Source organism: Barbus barbus (assembly GCF_936440315.1).
Source record: "Barbus barbus genome assembly, chromosome: 13".
Classification (NCBI taxonomy): Eukaryota; Metazoa; Chordata; class Actinopteri; order Cypriniformes; family Cyprinidae; genus Barbus; species Barbus barbus.
In genome coordinates, this window is record NC_136741.1 from 30,953,396 (window position 1) to 30,976,476 (window position 23,081).

General features: G+C 35.9%; 2 protein-coding genes across 2 annotated transcripts in view; one reads left to right on the plus strand and one right to left on the minus strand.

The window, feature by feature from the left end:
* Positions 1-321: 321 nt before the first annotated feature.
* LOC306878855 (E3 ubiquitin-protein ligase Itchy-like) lies at positions 322-20,917 on the minus strand. The gene is made up of 24 exons (XM_079431421.1): positions 20,770-20,917; positions 14,908-14,978; positions 14,637-14,778; positions 13,969-14,093; positions 13,179-13,310; positions 12,997-13,045; positions 11,810-11,973; positions 9,561-9,750; positions 9,201-9,296; positions 8,245-8,419; positions 8,062-8,131; positions 7,857-7,941; positions 7,184-7,312; positions 6,890-6,962; positions 6,337-6,408; positions 6,169-6,257; positions 5,935-6,094; positions 5,708-5,841; positions 5,432-5,572; positions 4,219-4,339; positions 3,946-4,050; positions 3,723-3,819; positions 2,777-2,849; positions 322-2,070 (listed from the first exon to the last, which is right to left on the minus strand). The coding sequence occupies exons 2-24, from the start codon at positions 14,930-14,932 to the stop codon at positions 1,971-1,973; spliced, it is 2,547 nt and encodes an 848-aa protein (XP_079287547.1). The 5' UTR covers positions 14,933-14,978; positions 20,770-20,917; the 3' UTR covers positions 322-1,970.
* Positions 20,918-22,407: 1,490 nt separating this feature from the next.
* The window catches only part of LOC306879301 (N-terminal EF-hand calcium-binding protein 1-like), a gene marked incomplete at its 5' end in the record, with an annotated part of 39,745 nt that continues 39,071 nt past the window's right edge, over positions 22,408-23,081 (plus strand). The window contains one exon of the mRNA XM_079432129.1: positions 22,408-22,533. Within this exon, the coding sequence (XP_079288255.1) occupies positions 22,408-22,533 (126 nt within the window). The remainder of the gene's footprint in view (positions 22,534-23,081) is intronic.

Genomic DNA, 23,081 nt, shown 5'->3' on the forward strand with positions numbered 1-23,081 from the left:
TATTCATTTATTTATACTAATATTATTTTTGTCCCCAAAAATAGAAAAACCCACAACACAACACTGAATATTCTAAATAACATTAATTTAACAAAAATGTATTACTATACTACTTTATTATTTCTGTTACAAGACATTTTAGATATTTATTAATTGTATTTTTTTCTGAATAACCTGCGGAATAAATCTAATTTAACTGCTTTTTATTTAATCTTTTCATCAAAGCGTGTTCATCCGCATGCATCGTTTTTATATTTAGAAAAATACTTGGTCATTTTAAATATACAGAATAAATATGAAGAAAAGAAGCAACGCATTTTTAATGAATTTTGTTTATTCCTTCAGCTGAGAATAAAATGGTATTTTTATATTAATCATCCAACTGTACACATTCACTTAAGAAAAATAAATATAATTCAAATCATTAAACCCAGCCTAACTGATGTTGATGTTATCTCAGGATAATTGTTACATGATTTACAGCGTTAAGAAAATAAAGAGGTAAGCCACTCATCTGGCCTTGACAAAACCCTGTAAGACATGACAACACGTAACATCACATGTGAGGCGTTTAGCTGGACACTTCCCGTCGCTGACCTCTATTGGTCAGTTCACTTTAAAATCCTAACAATGAAAATATGACCTAAAATAAAGTGCCCTGTAGCAAGCCATCCTAAAGAAACCAGCAGACACCCATTCCAACCCGATGGATTCAATTCATCACGATATGAACTCAAATCTGAATACTAAAAACCCTTTGTTAAAGAATCAAACTCGTGCTGGAAAGAAACGCGTATGACTCATATCACATTCATGATGGAATATCCTCTCAGAATCAGAATCTGTGCAGAACTGAACACAAGGAACTTTTTGATAACCGCAAGTTATAGTTTATATCTTGGTATTTACAGTCCTGGTTTTGTGTTTTGCATCTTAAGAAATAAACAGAATATCCATTATTTCAGTGCTAAATCTTCAGCATAACAACAAATGATGTCAACCAAATGCTGCAACATCTCAAAAAACACACAGAAATGAATATTTTCCTAAAATAAAGCACATTTTCTTTAGTTTTGCACTCATTCCTTCCACAAATATTGTGACTTTTTCATATTAAAGGTATAAAAGGATCGAGATTTCTAGATTTGATCATACTAAAACAGCTAACTTATAGCATCAGTCAAGTGGTTTGTGATGAGAAAGTGAATATTTTAATTATGTGGAGATGACATTAGATGGCATTTTTGGGATATTGCTTTGTTTATCCAATGATGTGTGCATATTTATACTAGGTCACAGCTCACTCGAAATCAGCAGAAATTATATTTTGCATGAAGAACATAACGCCCATTCTTTTTTCAGTAATGAGAATGAGATTTTCTTGCATTGCAAATCAATTTTAAGGGAAAATGTGCTTGATTTCCATGAAAATTATGTAAAAACTCTTGTTTTTCTTCATGCAAAACAATATTTCTAATCCTCTTGATTTTGAGGTGAAATATGACCTGTTGCATGTTATCATTCTGCCAGTGTTTTCACTAATAAAGTGCAACCCTTTTCAACTGGTAAACCCATGTTTGTATGAAGGTACAGATCTGCAGTGGCAATAAAACCCATATGAAATTGTGTCTTGCACTCGTCTTTACATGTGCACACAACAGAAGAGACACATTCAGACACATATCATGCAAACTCAATTTAACTTCAAGTTCTAGAGGAAATGTCTGTTGCATGTGCATTACTACAGTGGAGATGGGCGGCAGACATGAAGAGGTTAATATGAGGGTCACACAGTGTGCATAGAGTGAGCCGCTGCATTGCTGTGCATCCATCATCGACTAAGGCAGGATGGTAAGAAAACCTAAGCTAATGGAGCTAGAGCATCTATCCCTCGTTCCCAGTTTGAAGTATGTTTGATATGACGGTGAAAGCTGATGGAAGGCGTTGAAAGACGCTGTGGTGAGCATGCATCACTCCTGACCGAAGCCTTCTGTTTCCTCGATGGCAAACAGCAGCTTCTCCTTTAACTGCTCGTAGCTTTTATAGGGCGGCAGATCCAGACGGTTAAAGCTGGTGGGGTGAAAAATCAAACAGACAACGTAAAAGCTATGTTTCTATGTATTACACAGCCCTGCATCTTGATTTGCAAAAAAGGCCTAATATTGCCTAATGTGACAATGCTGAGTTCAAAAGTATCAATAGAAACTTCCCATCATGTATAGCCGTTTAGCAATATAATGAAGATATTTCAAAGTATATACAAGTATCAGCTTTAAAAAAAGGAGAAATCAGTATTAGGCTGCATACAATAATTCATACAGTACATGTGAAAATGAGCTGAGAATTGATCAAATGGTTGTAATCTGGTTTAGAGGAAGACAGGAATCGTGTTTGTGGTGTTGATTAAGGGAGAATACCAGACTTCTTCATTGCACAGCATGCTACAGCATGCATCATATCTTGCGAGAAAGCTGTGACCTGCTGAAGCTAAACAGGCACTTTTTTGGAATTATCACCCAAAAAGGATTTCATTCAGATGCTGCAGGGCAGATAAGAATGTGATATTTTTAGCTTAAAGATAGTAAATGATTTCATCTTGATTTTCATTTTAAGGAGGTCTGGTCATTTCTGTTCATTTATGCAAAACCATCTGAGAACCCAGATCATATCTGCTTTAATGCACAATAAAATGTCCATTTACATGATTTAAAAGCGTATTTCTTATTACTGTCAGTGTGAACAGGCCTGTAAAGAATAATATCAAATAAGATCTTACCATGTGTGGCTCCTCGGCAGCCAGTTTTCTTTTCCTACTTTCTCAATACAGAACTTTTGCGGCCCGTTGCTCCCTACAGAAATCACAACATACCATCTAATAAAAAACATTCTTTAAACTGCAAGAGAAAGGACTCTGTGATTGTTTACTTGCTTCCATACATGCAGTAGTAAGAGGAAGATACTATTTCATTTTGATGAATTTTGAATACCTAATTTAATTTACATATCTACTTGAAGTTCCCCTAATATTTCAAAAAATTTACAAACATGTTCAAGGTTTGATGATTGGTCACATGACATGCAGGTAAACAAAATATTTTTTCATTTTATTTTAATGTTGATTTAACATTTTTATGATTGAATTAACTCTTCACTTTCCATCAAACATGTTAAATATTAGAGACGGAATTATAGTTTTTAATAATATTTTAAATTATGTTTTAAATCATTTTTATTTGTCCAGTTTTTTTTTGACTGCTTAAACATTTTCAAAACTTTGCTCTTTATTTTCAAAACTTTACACACAAATCCAAGAATTGCACACAAAATGCCTCACAACTCTTGCAAAAATGAAGCACTGCATGCAAAATATCACAAACACATCTCAAAAGCAAACATTTGCAAACAACTTTGCCATAATATTAATTCCTGTGTGTTACAAAGAGAATTGAATTTAAATATATCAAAACTTCATTTTTTATTAGTAATATGCATTGCTAAGAACTTCATTTGAACAACTTTAAAGGAGATTTTCTCAATATTTAGATTTTTTTGCTCCCTCAGATTCCAGATTTTCAAATATTGTCCGATCATAACAAACCATACATCAATGGAAAGATTATTTATTCAATTTCGAAAAATTTACCCTTATGACTGGTTTTGTGGTCCAAGGTCACATATATTACCAATGAATGAGCATGACACTGTCAAATTTTGACTCTTACCCATAAGGTCAGCGAATCCCCCGACAGGAAGTCGGCACGTGCCGGTCACAAACTGCAGCAGACGCATTCGCTTCTCATTGTCGATCTCCTTCACAAACTAAACACACACAGACAAAAGATGCTGCATCATCAGTACCAATATGACAGCATCTCCACATCTATGAACTTCTGGGTTTAATTTAACCAGTGGTCTGATGCTGAAGTGTGAGATTCACAGTCTAACCTGCCAAAACCAGACGATCTGTTTGCTGCTGCGAGCGTAGTGTCTGTAGATGGTGTTCCTCTGCCAGTCGCCCAGATCGATCTCCTGCATCCCACACAGCATCACCTACACCACAATTACACGTTCAGAGCAGACCAAACACACTGTGTCTATGGCCTCACTTACACCTCATATTAACAGCAGACACAAAATATAGTTGAAAATGTGACATTTGGAGGTCAGAGATGCATTTGTACAAAAAAGCCTTTGAATGTTATGAAGTGTAGTTTGTACCTCCAGCTCTTTGGCATCAAAGTATTGCAGGTACTGCTGCGGCAAAACCTCGTTAAAGCCCTCGAGAAACGCCTGAGTCTGTTCCTCAACCCCTCTGGACATCCTCCACTCAGCAACCAACCTGCAACACATCACTCGCTGATATTACGGCTAATAGTGCTGTAACTATACGCTGTTAGTCAAGATTCAAAATGCATGCAATCTGAAAATAGGTTTATTATAATAATTTTATTATACAATTCATAATTATTTAAAAACAAAAATTAACCATTTTTATCAATTGCCACAATTAATCAATCTTTAGAATTCTCATTAGATATGTTTACAGTCCTAGTGGCTTATTTGTCAATCAAAAACTATTTGATGTAATATTTAATGAGAATGAGAATGAGCTTTATTGGCCAGGTATGTTTACACATATGAGGAATTTGTTCTAGTGACAGAAGCTCCACAGTGCAACAGAATGACAGCAACAGGACACAGATAATAAAAAAGAATAATATACAAAATAGACAATCTACAAAACAGCAAAAACACAATATACTGTATAATTTAGACAATTATGTACAGGTATTATGTAATAATAATAATATTAACATTATTATTTATTTATTTTAACTAATTATAATTATACATTATATTTATTATAAATAAGATAATATTTTGACTTATTTATACAATTATATAATGCCATTATTGTATGTAATAACTGTAATTTTATATCTATATATAATGTATTTGCAATAACATATTTTCAATTTCAATTTTTATTATGTTATCATGTTTTATTGTTAGTTAGCTAGTATTTTTTAGTAATTCTTTACCTAATTTTACCTAACAAGTTTTTTAAACATGATAAAAACTGTTTTTACAAATTAACTCTTCATATATCTATTTATCTCTCTCTCTCTATGCATATATATGTGTGTGTGTGTGTGTATATTATATATATATATATATATATATATATATATATATATATATATATATAAAAAGCAGCTTACTTAAAAAATATATACAATATAAAACAAATATATACTATATATATAAATTATTTTTAAAAAACTAATTTATAATTTAAAATATTCATAATACATATTCATATTTTTTTATATTTAATATAGAATGATAGAAATAATCATTCTAAATGTGATTTTAAGTAAGAAATATTGTCTGTAATTGATCTGTGCTGTATAAATGAGGTTTTTTTTACCTGATATACTCCTCTTTATTTTCCTCTGTCACCTGAATGTTTCCTCCATCAGGTTTGAGTTCATGTGTAGTGACTTCTCCCAAAATCTCCTTATCCACCGAGAAAAACATCTCCAAGCCACATTCCTCGATATTATTATCCCTACAGAAAAACATTTCAGTTAGGACCAATAATGATTCTTAAGTTCCTAGTAATTGATTTCCCTAATTATCACAGTTGTATTCCCCAAGCCCCCACTATTGTGTCTTATTATCTCTGCAACTCATTCTCACTCACTTGATCCAGATGAGCGAGTTGTAAAACTCCGGGTCGATGGACTCCAGGTCTTTCAGAGCCAGAGGTTTGTTCAGGATGCGTTTATAAAAAGGCAAAGAGAAGCCCGTGTCTATGAACTTCCCATGAAACAGAGCCTGTGTGAGAGAGAACACAAATAATACTCCGAACAGTTCAATGCATTTCAAACTAAGAGTCTTTAGTGGCTCCATTGTCCAGGTCAGTTGTACCATAGCGATGAACCGGCCAATGAACTTGAAGTATTTGAGGTGGTCAGGGTTGATGGAGGAGGCGGGGTTAATCTGCAGGCAGTAGTTGTCTTTGCCGGCGTACTCGAACAGACAGTACATGGGGTTCAAGACCTCGTGAGACAGCAGGAAGAACCATTCCCTATGACAGAAACACAATATTATTGTATACTGTATCAACTCAAGTCATCACTTCCTGTAAATAACGCAATATACCTGGCCACGCCTCCATAGTCAAGTCCCTCCTCTCCTGGGAAAATAATCCACAGTCTTCGTCTCAGATCTTGCGGATGGCAACCCATAATCTGAACAAATCAATTCACAAGCATTTAACTTCTGTCTGCATGCAACATGATTACACAAGTAAACCAGAATTAAGAGTACCTGCTGAAACGAGTCCTCGAACAGTGTTTTGCGGCTGACGTGGATCTTAATGTGCTGAGGCATTGCTAGTTGCTTTGGTATTAAAAACATTTTATTATAAAATACATCACACATGCAAATGCTTTTTTGTTTGCTTTGTTACTATATTCATAAGCCTTTTATTGTACTCATCTTTAAACAGATCAAATAAATGCATTTTTTTCTTCAAATGCTTATGCATACTGTCAAAACAAAATAGCTTATCACACCTACAAAACATTTTGCATAATTCATTTTGTATATTATAAATTATTAATTATACTAAAATCATTATACTAAAATAAATAAAAAAATATTCTGCAATAATTAAGAATTACAGTTTGGTATTTAATATACAATATATTTTTTTTATTTTAGTATAATGATTTTAGTATAATTAATAATTTATAATATACAAAATGAATTATGCAAAATGTTGATCAGTTTTGTGGAGTTCTGAAGATGAATGAAAACAGTGTCAAAGCAACTAAGAAAAAACATTTTTAATTAATGCCACTTGTATGTGAGGTCCTACCTGACACCAGAAGCGGAAATAGTGCACTTTGGCTTTAAAGTCTCGTACGTATGTGATCTGAGGGCCGTTCTCACTGCAGGGCCAAAAAGACAGAAACAGAGAATGAAACTACACCAAAACCTGACTGTAAAACATTAATACACAATATTATTTAAAACAACCTGCAGCTGCAGTTAACTTATGTGAAATATTTTTATTTCTGTTTACGTATGGCATTTTGAATGTATGCATCTGAGAATGTCACAAAAGACTTTCTCTTTATATATATATCAACAAGCTATTAAAAGGGCTGACAGCGAGGATTTTCCTGTACGGGGATCGATGTACGTCGTTGTTCGCCTGTTGTGATCGACAAAATAGGGAATCCCATCCACTGTAAACCTCATCTCCCAACCCTCCGGCAAAGGCTTCTCATTCAACAACCTGACACACACACGAAAGAAATTCATTTAAACAATTAAAAACAAAAAACATTCTGTTTAACATGATTGAAAAATAACATAACATGGTAAGGAGACAGTTAGGGTTACTATAGTGAACTAAAAGTATTAAAATATTTTGTTAAGCTGAAATAAAATAAAATATAAATATGTTGATGAAAAACTGAACAAAAAAGAGAAACGTTGCTTTGGCAATTAACAAAAAAATACTAAAATGAAAAAAAAAAAAAAAAAAAAAAATCCCAAACAAAAATGACAAATGTGCATAAAATTTAAAAAATTTAACTTAAAAAAAAAAAAAATAATAAATAAAATAAAATTATATATATATATATATATATATATATATATATATATATATATATATATATATATATATATATACACTAAAATAGAAATGTAAAAAAAATCCCTAACAAAAATAAAAAAATAAAATATAAAAGTATAAAAAAGCTGCGAATAAAAAAAAGTGTATAAATCATTAATAAAATAAGACTGGCAGTGGTTAGTTTGTGATTGCGTCGCACCCTTGTGTTCGAGGGTCTTCCCATTGTGTGGATCTCGTAGGATGGTGAACAAAATACATCCTCCTATTACTGTCCGTCCGTTTCTCTGTGGGCCAAACCAGCAGACACACACAGCTTCAAGAAAAGATAGCGTGAGCTGCTCTATTATGAGGGTAAAATGTGATTTCCTCTTTCTGCCGCATTAAATGAAAGAGTGGTGACTCACCCCATCCAGGCGGCAGAGGACCCAGAGGGTCAAACTCTTTATTAGCTGTGGGCGCGAGCTGTTCCTGCAGCTGAAGAGATGAGCAGATAGAAAGAGCAAGGACAGCTCAGGTGCTTTCATTTAACATCCCTTGAAAAGAGTGTGACCAGCTGACTGTACTTTTTCTTTTATGAATGTACTCACTCCGTAGATGAATCTCTGGTTGAAGCGCTGCATGGCTCCCTGCAGCTGACTGCGCTGGTTCTGCCACTCCTCGTAGTTCCGGACCGACTCTAGTGTGGGTCTCTGCCATGAGGTGGTTCTCTTTATATGATCCACATAATACACACGGCCCATCGGGTCCAAGCGACGCTCCCAGCTACCACAGAAAACACACAAGACTCTCTAAACAACTGCTCATCCAGGACACTTTTACATTTATAATACATTTTTAAATAATAATCATGATATTAACACTTACTATTACTTTATTAACTACTATAATATTATTATTACTATTTAAAAATGAATATTGATAATTTTGATCATGATTGATGACGACAAAATTTATTTATTAAATTATTATTTCAGTATAATTATAACGGTTTCATTATAAGCATTTGTTTTTCATACAAATTTCAGTGAAAAGGTCAGAGGTTACAGTTCTGACAGTTAAAAAACACAATATTATATACTTACAATAATAATAAGATTGTGTCATTGTTATTTTTATTCTAATTCTTAATATAATTATATTAATAATAAGAATAATGATATTTTAAACAAAAAAATATATAATAGTTATTGCAACTATTAATATTATTATATAAATATAATATCTTTTATACATAAAATTCAGCTAAAAGGTCATAGTCAGAAAATAAAAATCTTTAGAAAGCATAAAAACAATAAAAAGCACCAATAAAAATACAATGACTAAACAGGCTTAAGATATACTAATCGAAAGTCATCTTAAATAATTTGGGATCTGGGGTCTTATTTCAGTAGGTAAAGTGCGAGCTTGTCCTGACATCTTTTGTTTTACATAAGAGCATTTGATCAGTACATACTTTACACTGAATATGCAATTAAAACACATGCAGTGAATTGATGAATCTGTAAAACTAAAACGTGATCTCTAAAGAAGACAGCATGGTTACCCTGGTGGTAGTGGTTCTGGTCTTTCCCATGTGGTTCTTTTCTCGATGTGATCCACATAGTAAGCACGGCCGTTCTGATCCACTCTCTGCTCCCAGCTACACATATTAACCAAGAAACGAAAAGAAAACATATCAGACTAAATCCATACAGGCTTGTTATTAAACAGTGTCTTCATTTTCACTCAGTCATCTTGACATTTAGCAGCATTAAGAGCAGCATCTGCTCTTATTAAAGGCTTCACATGGAATCATATGGGAGCTTAAATTATAGCTAGTAAATTAGAAAATAACAGATCTACATGTTTTTGATTTTATGGGGACTTGCTTGTAACTTTCCTTCACTGTAATTGTATCACGTACCCAGGAGGAAGAGGGCTGTTAGTGATCAGTGAAGCTCTGGGTGGCGTTGGACTGGCCCTCGGGGCCTGGTTTGACCCTGAACCCGAGCTTGACCCCTGACTCTCTGTTTCTCCGTTCACACACACCCGTGGAGATGTTTCCGGGCTGGGAGCACTGCTGCCGTGAGTGGGAGTCGAGCCAGCAGAGGAGGCTAAAAAACAATGAAGGCAACTTTGCCTTAAAGGCTGCATTTACACTGGCACAAAAACAAATCGGATCTTTTTTGCTCAGATCTGACACAGATCCGAATTTGTTGCACATGTGTATTTATTCAGATTTTTTTGCATTCGATCTGGGCCACTTCCAAATGAGGATTTTAATCGGATACATATCCAATATCTGAACATCTGATCTACGTCTAAACATATCCGATTCCCTGCAGAACTCCCAATGCGAGGGCGGCACGTTTGCCCATAAAGACAGCATTTTAATGCCGGCTAGTGTGGAGATGGAAACTTTGTAAAAAAATTGCACATTCAGTAGCTGGTTTTCAACCCCTGCCCGTCAATTTTAGAAATACAACAGCTAAAAGCTGGGTGATGACATAGCTGATTTGGCAATTAAACCAAAAAGCTTGTTCGCAGGCTTCACACTCTCTCTCTCATCAATATATTTGAATTAATTTCAATAAATATCAAAAATATTTAACAAATGAAAATTGCTGTTATTTTATGCACAAAATTCAATAATGAATTCAAAAGTAGTGTATTGCGCACTTTTTTCACTTAAAAGTACTGAAATATGAACAAAAGTGCAATAACATTTTGTTTGCAAACACTTTCAACAAATAAGTTGAAAGTATTTACGTAGCCTAGTATCAGTTAAAATATTTATTGTAAATCTCAATTTAAACATTAATGTAATCAAATTAAATATAAAACAAAAGCTATTTGTCACTGCCAGGACATAATTTTTTTTTTAGAAAATATTTTAGTTTGTTATAGAAAAACAAGTTATGCTCAGAGTCCAGAGCCTCGATCATAACATTATAACAGACACCTTCCGAGTAGAGACCTGCACTATCGCAGGACTATCGTGGGAGACAACAGAATGTGGCACGGGACAACACTTGATGGATGGGTGCGGGATGCGGGAGAATAAGGGAGACAATCTTAACCGTGCCCGAGTGCATTTGACCCCCAAAGCTCGGGCGCGGTACACATGTAGTGTGAGCGCTAACTGCACCGGAGCGCATTACTTCTGATACCTGCATCATGATTGCATTTACATTTCTTAGCGGCAAACGTGATAGATTTGTAAAGCATTATATTGTGAGAGGGCCGTGTGTTACTGCGTCCCAAACGACTCAAAATAATAAACCTCAAAGTTAACAAAATGATGCACTCCACTGTGCTGAGTGAGAACGCTACTCTGCTGTCTTCACATGCAATTGGAAACTTCCTATTTCCCACTTATGAAGTCATGAGCGCTTCATGTGGGCGCTGCTGCAGTCTTAAGGTCATTGCACACAGAATCCGAAATTTCCGCAAGCGTTTTCAGTTTTTTCCATATTCTTCATCCTTTCCTATCAAAATACAAGCTACGGATGCGAAAACGCAGAAAATCAATTTTTTTTTAGAACGGACGAAAGTTTCGGAGGCAGTGTATAAAGACCTTTAGGCCCTCCCCAAATGCTCTGTTTGAGACGCGTGATGACACCCATCCCAAGCCAGTACCGATCAACATCCCACCCCTTCCCATGGTTTGTCAAAATAACAATAATAATAATAATAATAACAAAAAAAAACATTATCGTTAATGCACGATAAAATAATTGCTGGCGTTAATTAATTCATGTGTTAGCGCGATAATGCGATAATTTGCCCAGCCCTACTTTTTTCACAATATTTTGAATGAATAGCGCAGCATCGCCGCATCTAGTGGGTTCAACTGGATAGGTTAACAACAACATTAAAAAGCAACAACAGTTACATCGTCATCGCATTTCGTGCGCCACTGATAAGGCTGCACACCTAACATTCAAATGCAACGTTTTAGTGGATTTTAATTTTTTTTAATTCAATGAATATTCGAAATTCTAATTTTTATTCGACAGCACTAACGTAAACAGGCGGGCCAAAAAATTGGATCTGGTCAAAAGATTGGATCAGTGCGTTAAGACTTAGTGTAAATGCAGCCAAAGAAGCCTTAAATCCAAACACAAATGCTATGAAAATGCAGAATGTTAGTCCTCTGGTAATGTTCCCTACCTGTGGAGGAAGTAGGTTTATGCTGTGAGGTGGGCGGCGCCTGCTGGGGTCGAGGTGGTCTCAGAGCCCCTGCGGATGGAGAGGCAGACCCCGTACTTCCCACTGCGTGACCGTTGGGCAGCGGCGCTTCATCAGCGACATCACTGGATGGGGAAGAATCTCGACTAGACCAACGACAAACAGATACAAACGTCAAAATTCAATTAGTGCAAAGACTGAGGTTTACTCTGCATGAGTCAGGAAATTTCAACTTAAATAAAAATAAACATATTTTTTAACATCTAGAAAATTTCTGTTTTCTGTGCATGACATATAAACTATAACTGCTATCATTCAAAAATCTGGTAATAATGGTTAAGCATCTGATTAAAATGAAGTAAATTATAATAAGAATGAAATATAGCTAAATAAATAATTTTACAAAAACATTCCTGCTATTTGTGCATTCCTGCTATTTTGTAATTTTTATATTCCATAATTCAGCTATTAATATTCAGTAATCTGGCCATCATTGTTTATGCCTTTTTTGAAAATGCATTAAACTGAAATAAGAAATTAATTAAAGCTAAAAACAAATATTTAAAAAATACATAATTTTTAACATCTACAACACTGCTGTTTTATGTGCATGACATAGAAATTTTATATTCCACAATTAATCTGCTAACATTCAATAATCTGGCCATAATTTGTTATGCATCTCATTAAAACAGAATTTAATTTAAATAAAATAAATTACAGCTAAACAGAAATTTATCGGCTAACAACTAAAATTCAATAACAGCAGCTAACTGAAATAATTAAGTTGAAGTACTAAAATTACTGAAATTAAAAATAAAAATAAATTAAATCTAAATAGAAAAAAATCAATCTACAACATTCCTGTTTTATCTTTCCACAATTCAACTGATAACATTCAATAATGTGGCCATAACTTATTTTAAGCATCTTTTTTTAAATCAAAACAATAAGAATATACAAGAGCAGATAAAAAAAAGACTTTTTTAGCTTTTATGCATTAATAAACTATACCTTATGATCTATAAAACATCAAGTGCACTGAGTAGGCAGTCAAGATATTTCCCTGGAGAACTAATTTCACCAAGAACACAAACAATAGCAAAGAAGAAAGATTCAAGCTCTTTCAACACACATTATGATAATATTTTATGCAAGTTTTATTTTACCTTCCTGCTATGTCCCCGTTCACTTTGGATTCTCCATTTACAACAGCATCTGTGATTGAAGAGAAACAATGAACAATGTCACATGTGGGAAATACATATTTTAAACAGCAAAGAATCTAAATCCATTAACTGCTGTTGAAAACAAGCCGAGTGTGTTTTGAAGGGATAAAGAAGGTCTCAACTGTGCTTTTGTTCCTCAGAAGCAAAAGTCTCTGGATCCACCTGCAGTCCATCCAGACACACTGAGAGATCTCCAACCACCTGCGCATGCTCTCTGTCTGAACTCAACTGCAGCGTCTGCACCACCTCACAGACTGAGACACACAAACACAATCTTTACAATAACACCACTTACAGAACTGAAAAATTAATGTTAACAGCTTCCTGATCGATCAATGGATTTCCGTTCGCAGGGTTTATTGAATAACAATTTTTATACACTCTCGTTTCAAAACATTTCATGAATGACTCATTCTGACTGAGATTCAAAAGATTTACTGAAAAGAACTGACTCATAAGAATGATTTGCTTACATATCAGGCATCACTGCAGTTTGCAAGCATGTTTTACCACAAGAATAGCAATATAAAGCTGATTGAATAAATGTGAGCTTTTAAAGCATACTCATAGAAGCTGACCTGGAAAGCTAAATTGGCTTCACAAGGTAAACAAGCTCACAGTGACACTTCAGGTCACAGGAAAAGGAAACGTTACCCTGGTTGTGGGCTACTCAACGCCCTCAGATTGCAATCACTCAGTCTGCAGTTCTGTAATTCACATTAGCTGTGAGTAATCACATGATTTCCATGTGACCAAAGCATCTGAAAAGAGTCTTTGTTTGGTGCTATGAGTCCGTTCACCTGCCTTTCTCCATTACAAAGAGGCAATAAAACACAAAACACTGTAACACACACTACAGAGACCTGACTCTGAATAATGAGATTCACACAAGTGGAAAATATGGAAACTCACTCTTCATATCGTTGGCTTTTAAGGTCTCGCTGACCTCCAGAGCGGCCATGCCCAGCAAAATGTCCGATTTAAGTGTCTGGTGACTCCAAACCCGGAAAATTAACTTGCTGAAAGGGGTGACGATCCTATAAGGAATATGATCAACAGAGCAGCATTGTTACTGCTACATGAAAATAAAACTATTAAAATGACAATTTTACATAATTAAAATGAAGCTGAAATAAAATTTAAAAAATATATATAATATAAATATAAATTAAAACTAAAAATAAATATTACAAAAACAATAAAAATTATTTTTTTAAATAAAACAAATATTAATTAAAAATTACAAATATTGCTTTAAATTCAAGTTGAATACTAAAATGACTAAAACTAAAATAAAAGCTTAAAAGAAATATAAAAAATAATATAAATGACAAAACAAAACTATCAAAACTTAATAAAACTAAAAATATAAATGAAAAGTGAAAATATAAAAATAAAAGCTAATTCAAAATATTAATAAATGCTATAAAAGTCTATAAATAACGGCAAAAAATCATTACACTTTAATATTGCATTTATCCGAATAACATAAATTTTTAGTCTAGAGAGAGAATATAAATATAACAACTATTGATCCTGGATCCGTTCTGTAACTCAGCAGTGATGCATTTCATTCTTACACAGTGAGAGACTGTTTCCATTTGGGACTGTGTGTGTTGGTGCATTTCTCCGTCTTCTTGGACTGGCCGTCCACACACACCTCAACATAAGGACTGGGCCCAAACCAATTCTTCTTATTGTCCCGAAGCTTAGCGGACAGAACTGACAAAAGATGACAAATATAATCACAGATCTATTAAAAGTATTTATAATAAGCGAGCGCAAAGAAAAACAGTCAACAGTCAAATGTCTTGCAATAGCATAAAGTAGAGATCACTTTGTAAAGCTCACCTGTTATTTGAAGTTGAGCCTTCATTGTGTGGCCATTAAAAACGCTTGTTGTGGCTCAACTCTGAAATACACTAAAAATATTTAGATCAATATTAATTTGGTTCAATTTCATCATCACAAAAACTCATGAACTGAGATGGAAATAAATAGCGGAAAAAGTCAACTCACTTCATCAACATGTAACAGCATTTCAGAATCAGAATTAGCTTTATTGCCAGATATGTTTGCACATACGAGGAATTTGTTTTAGTGACAGTAGCTCCACAGTGCGACAGAATGACAGTGACAGGACACAGATAATAAAAAAAATGATGTACAAATATATAAAATGGACAATATGCAAAATAGCACAAACACAATATACAAAATAGACAATTCAGTATGTACAGGTATGTTAGGTGCAAATTTGAAATGTAATAAGTGTGTGTGTTAAATAAAAAATAAAAAGTATGATAATGCTGTGTGTTTCATGTAACAATAAACATGAAACACACATTATCATACTTTTATTTTTTTATTTAACACACATACTTAAATGTTAAGAGTTCAAGTGTTCATGAGATGGATTGCCTGAGGGAAGAAACTGTTCCTGTGTCTGGTCGTTCTGGTGCTCAGAGCTCTGTAGCATCGCCCAGACGGTAACAGTTCAAAGAGGGAGTGTGCTGGATGTGAGGGGTCCAGAGAGATTTTACCAGCCCTTTTGCTCACGCTGAATGAGTACAGTTCTTGGAGAGTGGGGAGGGTTGTACCAATGATTCGCTCAGCAGTCCGGACTACCTTCTGTAGTCTTCTGAGGTCAGATTTGGTAGCTGAGCTGAACCTGACAGTTATTGAAGTGCAGAGGACGGATTCAATGATGGCAGAGTAGAACTGTTTCAGCTGCTCCTGTGGGAGGTTTAGTGGGGAGAGAACGCAGCCCTGAGGAGCTCCAGTGCTGATCGTACGGGTGCTGGATGTGTATTTTCACAGCCTCACTAGCTGCTGCCTGTCTGTCAGGAAGCTGGTGATCCACTGATAGATGGAGGTGGGGACAGAGAGCTGAGTTAGTTTGGGCAGGAGGAGGTTTGGAATGAAAGTGTTAAAGGCCGAGCTGAAGTCCACAAACAGGATCAAGGTGTTGCAGTGTGTAATGCAGTGCCATGTTGACTGCATCATCCACAGAGCTGTTTGCTCTGTAGGCAAACTGCAGGGGGTCCAGTAAGGGACCAGTGATGTCCTTCAGATACGTCACAACCAGTCTTTCAAATGATTTCATGACCACAGATGTTAGAACCACAGGTCTGTAGTCGTTAGTCCTGTTATCTTGGGTTTCTTTGGGACGGGGATGATGGTGGAGCGTTTGAAGCATGAGGGGACTTTACACAGCTCCAGTGATCTGTTGAAGATCTGTGTGAAGATGGGGGCCAGCTGGTCAGCACAGGATTTCAGACAGGCTGGTGTCACACCGTCTGGACCTGGTGCCTTCCTTCTCTTGTTCTTTTTGAGGACCTGGAGCACGTCATCTTCTCTTATCTGCAGTTCAGGTGTGGGAGAGAGAGGGGTTGCAGGAGGTGTGAATGGTGTTTTTTCAAACCTGCAGTAGAACTCATTCAGATCGTCTGCCAGCTGTTGATTCTCCACAGTGCTGGGGGATGGTGTCTTGTAATTGGTGATGTCTTTCAGTCCTTTCCACACTGAAGCCGTGTCACTGGAAGAGAATTGGACCCTTAACTTATCGGAAAAATTCCTCTTTGCCACTCTGATCTCCTTTTCCAGTGTGTATTTGGCCTGTTTATACAAGACTCTGTCCCCATTCCTGTACACGTCTTCTTTGGCCTGACGGAGTTGTCTGAGTTTTGCAGTGAACCACGGTTTGTCGTTGTTATAAGTTAGATGAGTCTTGGTAGGAAGGCACATATCCTCACAGAAACTGATATAAGATGTTACAGTCTCTGTGAGCTCGTCCAGATCATCGGCAGCTTCAAAAACACTCCAATCAGTCAGGTCGAAACAGGCTTGTAAAACCCGCTCTGTCTCATTAGTCCATCTCTTTACGGTCCTTAATACAGGTTTAACAGATTTCAATGTCTGCCTGTAGGTCGGAATAATATGAACCAAACAGTAATCAGAGAGTCCTAAAGCTGCTCGTGGAACAGAGTGATATGCGTCCTTTATTGTTGTGTAACAGTGATCCAATATATTACTGTCTCTGGTGGGACATGTAACATGCTGTCTGTATTTTGGCAGTTCACGGGAGAGATTTGCTTTATTAAAGTCCCCGAGAATGATTAAAACAGAGTCCGGGTGTTGTTGCTCACTCTCTGTGATCAGATCAGCGACTTTCTGTAAAGCTGAGCTCACGTGCGCTTGCGGTGGAATGTAGACACTCAAGAGAATGAACGAGCAGCAAGTAGAAAGATTTGCAGTTGATGAAAAGCGTTTCTAGATCTGAACGGCACATATTCTTTAACACTGTTACATCTGTACACCACCTCTCATTGATGTAGAAGCATGTCCCGCTGCCACACGATTTCCCCGTTGATTCCGCGTCGCGATCTGCTCTGATCAGCCGGAAGTTAGGCAGATGTATCACGCTGTCTGGGATGGCGTCATTCAGCCAGGTTTCCGTGAAACACATAGCAGCAGAGTCCTTGTTTAACCGGGAAATCAGAAGGAGTTCGTCCGTTTTGTTGGGTAGAGAGCGGAGATTCGCCAGATGGATGCTAGGCAACAGCATTCAAAATCCACGCTGTCTGAGCTTCTTGAGCGCGCCGGCTCGCTTCCCCCGTCTGCGCGTCCTGAAGCGTCTAAAGAGTGCTGCGGCTCGGCCGACTACTATGTTCAGCAAAACATCCGAATATTGAATCGGATTAGACCATTAGCATTTGGTCATCAAAAATGACCAAAGAGTTTCGATAATTTTCCTATTTAAAGATTGACTCTTCTGTAGTTACATCGTGTACGAAGACCGACGTAAAATGAAAAGTTGCGATTTTCTAGGCACATATGGCTAGGAACTATAATCTCATTCCGGCGTAATAATCAAGAAACTTTGCTGCCGTACCATGAGTGCAGCAAGCGCAATGATATGACGTAGCGCCTAAAAGTAGTCCCCAGCTCAGTAGCCTATGATATAGCTGGGCACTACTTTTTTGTATTGATAACACAATACCAGCCCAATAGAGCAACTGACCGCTCTGATAACTGGCCTGATATTCTCCCACATTAGCCTGTCCATCCTTTATGTTTCATGTTGACTAAAAGCCACTTTAAAGATATATGCTACTTTCTATCACAATAACATTTAATCCTAATAATCTTAAACCGGATCAAATGTTTTAAGAAGAGTCAACTTTATAGTTTCACCCAAAACAAAAACGCTGTCATTATTTCCTCATCCACACATCACTACACCTGTATGACTTTCTCTCTGCTGTGCAAGACAAAAGACATATGTTCTTTCTGTTCTTTCCCATACAATGATAGTTAAAGGTTACTGGAGCTGTCAAACTCCAAGAAGAACATAAAAGTATTACAAAAGTCATCCACACTGTGCAACTTGTGAACTTGTCAATTTTTGTGAGAAATATTCTGATAAAAGTCTAAACTCTGTCAAGATGCCTGATTAACATTCATCCATCAGTTCCCCAGCGACACCAGCAGCGGAGCTGAAGGTTTATCAATAAACCAATAGACTATTACTCATTAAAACAAGTTTGATATTCCTCTAATCCATCTTTAGTATTTTCTGGCTTAATTCTGCCTGCTAGTGTATCACGGTAAAAGCTTGCATCAGCACACTGTCAGAGGTTAGTTAACCACATAAAAAATGATGATGATTTTTAAGCATTTTATAAATTGACCAGTATTGAACAAATTAGCACAGGACCTGTTGAACGACTGTGGTTTCGAGAGCTTTCCTGTAGCTCAAATAGTAGAGCATGGTGCTAGCAACGCCAAGGTCATGGGTTCGATTCCCAGGGAAAGCAAGAGCTGATAAAAATTTAAAAACTGTAACTTGAATGCAATGTAAGTCGATTTGGATAAAAGCGTCTGCTAAATGCATAAATGTAAATGTTTCACTTTTAATAAGGTAAGACACTACAGGCAAAATCATAGTTTTTTCATGCACTGGAACATTTTGAGAAGTTGGCCTATTTTGTTTGCACAACATGTCTCATGTTTCAGAATAGTAGAAAGAAAACATCCAAACTGGACATGTCAGTGCATCTGTAGATTCCCAAAACATATCTCACTTACATACACCAAACTTCACAGTTTTATTCCTCTCTGTGGAATAAAACTGTGTTTTGCAGAGGGGTTTGTTCATATATAATTCACCTGATTTATAGAATTAGCTTTTTCCTAAAAACATGGTAAAAATGTGTTTTTATGGCTGTTGACAGTATTTATGAGTGTTAAAATATCCAAAATCCCCTCTGTAAGTACTTATAACTCTAATGTGTCAACATAAGTGAACCTGGCTTTGTCCAATGTTCAGGTTTCTGTTCTGGAAATGTATGCAAATGAGTGCACATTTCTGCATTTGTAAACATGAGATTTCAGAAAACTTGCAAATAAAGACCGTCTTAATGCAGTTATTTTTTTACCCTGTTCAGCTGTGGTGTCTTGGCTTAATATTTTGTACAAATACATTACAATAAAGCACTGTGATTGTACCACGGTATATTAGATGGTAATAGCACGATACTACAGAAATCGCAATCCCATGCTATTCCAAGCATCTTGGAGTAATATGTATCATTTTTCATACCATGGTGTCAGATACTTAATATACACACCATCACTGTGTTATCACTGTTGGGTTACTAGTAACTTAGTTACTGTAATATTGTGTTTTGCAGTAACTAGTAGTCTAACTAATTACAGATAAGATGTCAGTAATAATATTACAGTTACCATCCATACAACAGCTTAGTTAGTTACTTTTGATGCCTCAACCCCGCTGATTTAAAATCCAGCAATCAAATAATCCCTAGATTTATTTTCAGGACTCGCACATGCATGTGATGTGCCCAGTGCAGCAGGCAAGCTTGGAATATAGAAAAGCTTACATTCAGCAGATAGAAATATTGCATTATATTGATTTTGTCAGGAAAAAAAGATGATCTGAACACTGATGTGTAAGTTGCGGCTTTACTCTGGCATTACATCCCACCCACATCCCTCTGATCAGCATGTGCTGCATTATATTACTATAATTCAAAATCTTTTTAGAAAATTAAACAGTTTCTTACAAACGTATGTGATAAAATGCATAATGAAATATAATCATATATGGGTAACGGAGAAATTCCAATTAGCTTCAAGCTACACAAGACAACACTTCTCCTTGAATGTCACTGTCAATCACTGTTGAGTGTTTATATTAACTTCTGACTGAGATCCAATGTGGATTTTGGTCAAATGATGAGGAATAAATATGTTATTAGTACTAGAAGAATTATATGTGGAAGATACATAGTTACAACTTCTGTGGTGCATGAAGAAACAGTAATGTAACTAATTACTGTTGCCAGAAAGTAATAAGTAACAATATTACTTTTGAAAGGAGTAACTAGTAATGAGTAATATATTACATTATTTGAGTAAACACTGGTTATTATGATACAGAAGTGGCGTCACGTAGCGTTTCTGACGGTGTCGCAGCTACAAAAGTCAGAAGTTTATGACTCAATTAAACACATATATGTCTTGGAAACTAATACTGATAGTTTCAGACTATAATTTACGTACATTAATTAACGAGCTGTCAAAACATCACCCGCTAGTCAGTCACCGGTCAAACGAGCTAGCGCGTAATCAAAACACGGCTGTTTTCCTTCCATGTTGTCCTCTATACGCGTGTCACTTATATCTTACCGTCTTATGATCGCGGGAAATGTTTCTAGATCTCGGTTTTAACGGGATCCGAGGTCAACTTCCCGTCGTTTGAATAAACTTTGCTCATCTCAACCGGGAGACCGAGGGTCCGCCATCAGCACCGGCGCCATGTCAGAGTGACGTCACTGCGTGAGTCAAGGGAGTGATGTCCATTGAGTTACTGCTGGACCAATCAGCATCCGAGGAGGTGGCGAAACAGAGCAAGAGGCTCTTAGAAGTCTGAATCATTTCCGCGAATCGGTTCGTTCGGAGATTCATTTCAGTGAATACTGAATTTGTTGCAATAAAAAAGATGCATCGATTCGTTTTGTCCATCAGTCAAAATTATTACCATAACGCAAGACATCATATGTTAATAGAGTGAAAATTTGATATAAATAATAGCCTATGTATGTATATATATATATATATATATATATATATATATATATATATATATATATATATATATATAGCATGCAACACAAGGCTTGCTACGTGTAGGGGAGAGCAGGCACAAAGTAACACTTTTTGACTTTCTCAAATTGTGTAAATCCACTTCGTGTTCAGAGTATAATTTTTTATCCACAGTAATTTCACACTTGTCTAGTACAAATATGTTGCTTTGTTTCATAAATACAGTGTATACGTTTTTCTTTATTTACCCTCAAAAATTGGAAGTGAAATGTGACAACATGCCCCATGACCATATGACACCCTAAAATGTTATCTGATCTTATGAAAAAAATATACAAGACAAACTAAAATATTTTGTCAATAAAATAAAATAATAATTTAATTTAAATAAAATAGTGGCGTTTTTTAATAATTAAAAGTAATCAGAGTTTTGAGTTTGACAATGAACACATTGCAACCATGCCTGGGACGGCCCACATAAACGAGCCAAAATGCTTTCCATGTCTTCAAATAACAATTTCTGAACATTAAACAATGATTGTCAGTCTTTATTCACTTGTTTCTCCTGGTTTCTCATTAAAATAGTGTGAATTTTACTATCGTAAAAATAAATGTTCAGCGATATCTTCAAAAGATTTTTGAATTTTGTCTGACTTTTTTTTCTCTATATAATGTTGATATGGCAACTAGTAAATACTGTGAATTTGGTTATGCGAACATGTGTGTAAATATTTTAAAAATGTGTGTTACAACTAACCGCGTTACATTGTACCCGCGCTCCCTGCTGCGTTACACTCGCTGTGTGTATATATATATATATATATATATATATATATATATATTCCCGAACAGAAATCGTAACTTTGGATAAAGCCAGGTTAAAAGTTAAAGTTCTTTACAAAGGACATTTTAGATATGTCTTTTTATCACTACATAAATCTTGTCAAAAGAAAGAAAAGGAAAAAAGAGGTTTTAGGCCAGTGATTCACAAGCGCTTTTCGAATCAGTTCGGCCGAATCAGTTCAAAAGAACCGGCTCAGTCGAAAGAACGATTCTTTGGCGTTCACTAGTATTCCTCAGCATCAGCAGCATTCGCCCAGAGGACTAGCGTCGTACTGCTGTTCACACCGCAGTTCACTCATTAACTCCGAGATCTGCTTATATAGCGGTGTCTAAAAGTGAATATACTTCTTCCTAAATTCTTAAACAGCTCGTTAAAAGATGTTGGCGTGCACCGAAATGATCACGATGTGTCTCCAGTCGGCGAAGCGCGAGCATCTCCGCTCCAAGCAGCAGCAGCAGCATCAGATGCAGGATGCGGTTCACGGACTGTCCATCTTTCACGATGTAAGTAGCCAAACGTTCGGTCAACGAACCCACCAAAAGGTGACCATGCAAACATTAACCTTGAACCCAAGAACACAAGTCATTGTGACACTTCTATTAATATAGGACAGAGAGAGAGGTGGTTATGCACAAATATAATCTTAAAATAGGTTATGCTATAAAGCACTGATTGTTATAGGTACAGTTCGGGGAATAAATAATGCATTAAGCTTATGCGATTATTATGAAGCACAAGAAGAAAATCCAAATCTCTTGTCTTATTTTTAGTCTTCCATTGCAACATCAGATAGCCGGTAGCCTATATAGTAGCTTTACAGTTTATATATACATTTACATGTTTAAATATAGGCCTAATGCATATGTAATGTAGAGGCTTCAATGAATTGTCATCTCTTTTTATTCTAGTGAGAATGCCTTTCTTTGTCACTCTGCCAGTTTGTCATCCATGCTTAATGACTTTGCTGCTTTTATGTATTCGTGTTGTACAATTAAAAAATTGCAGCAGCCACCGACGAAGCATATTTGAGGGAACTGACTGTCACGGTTTC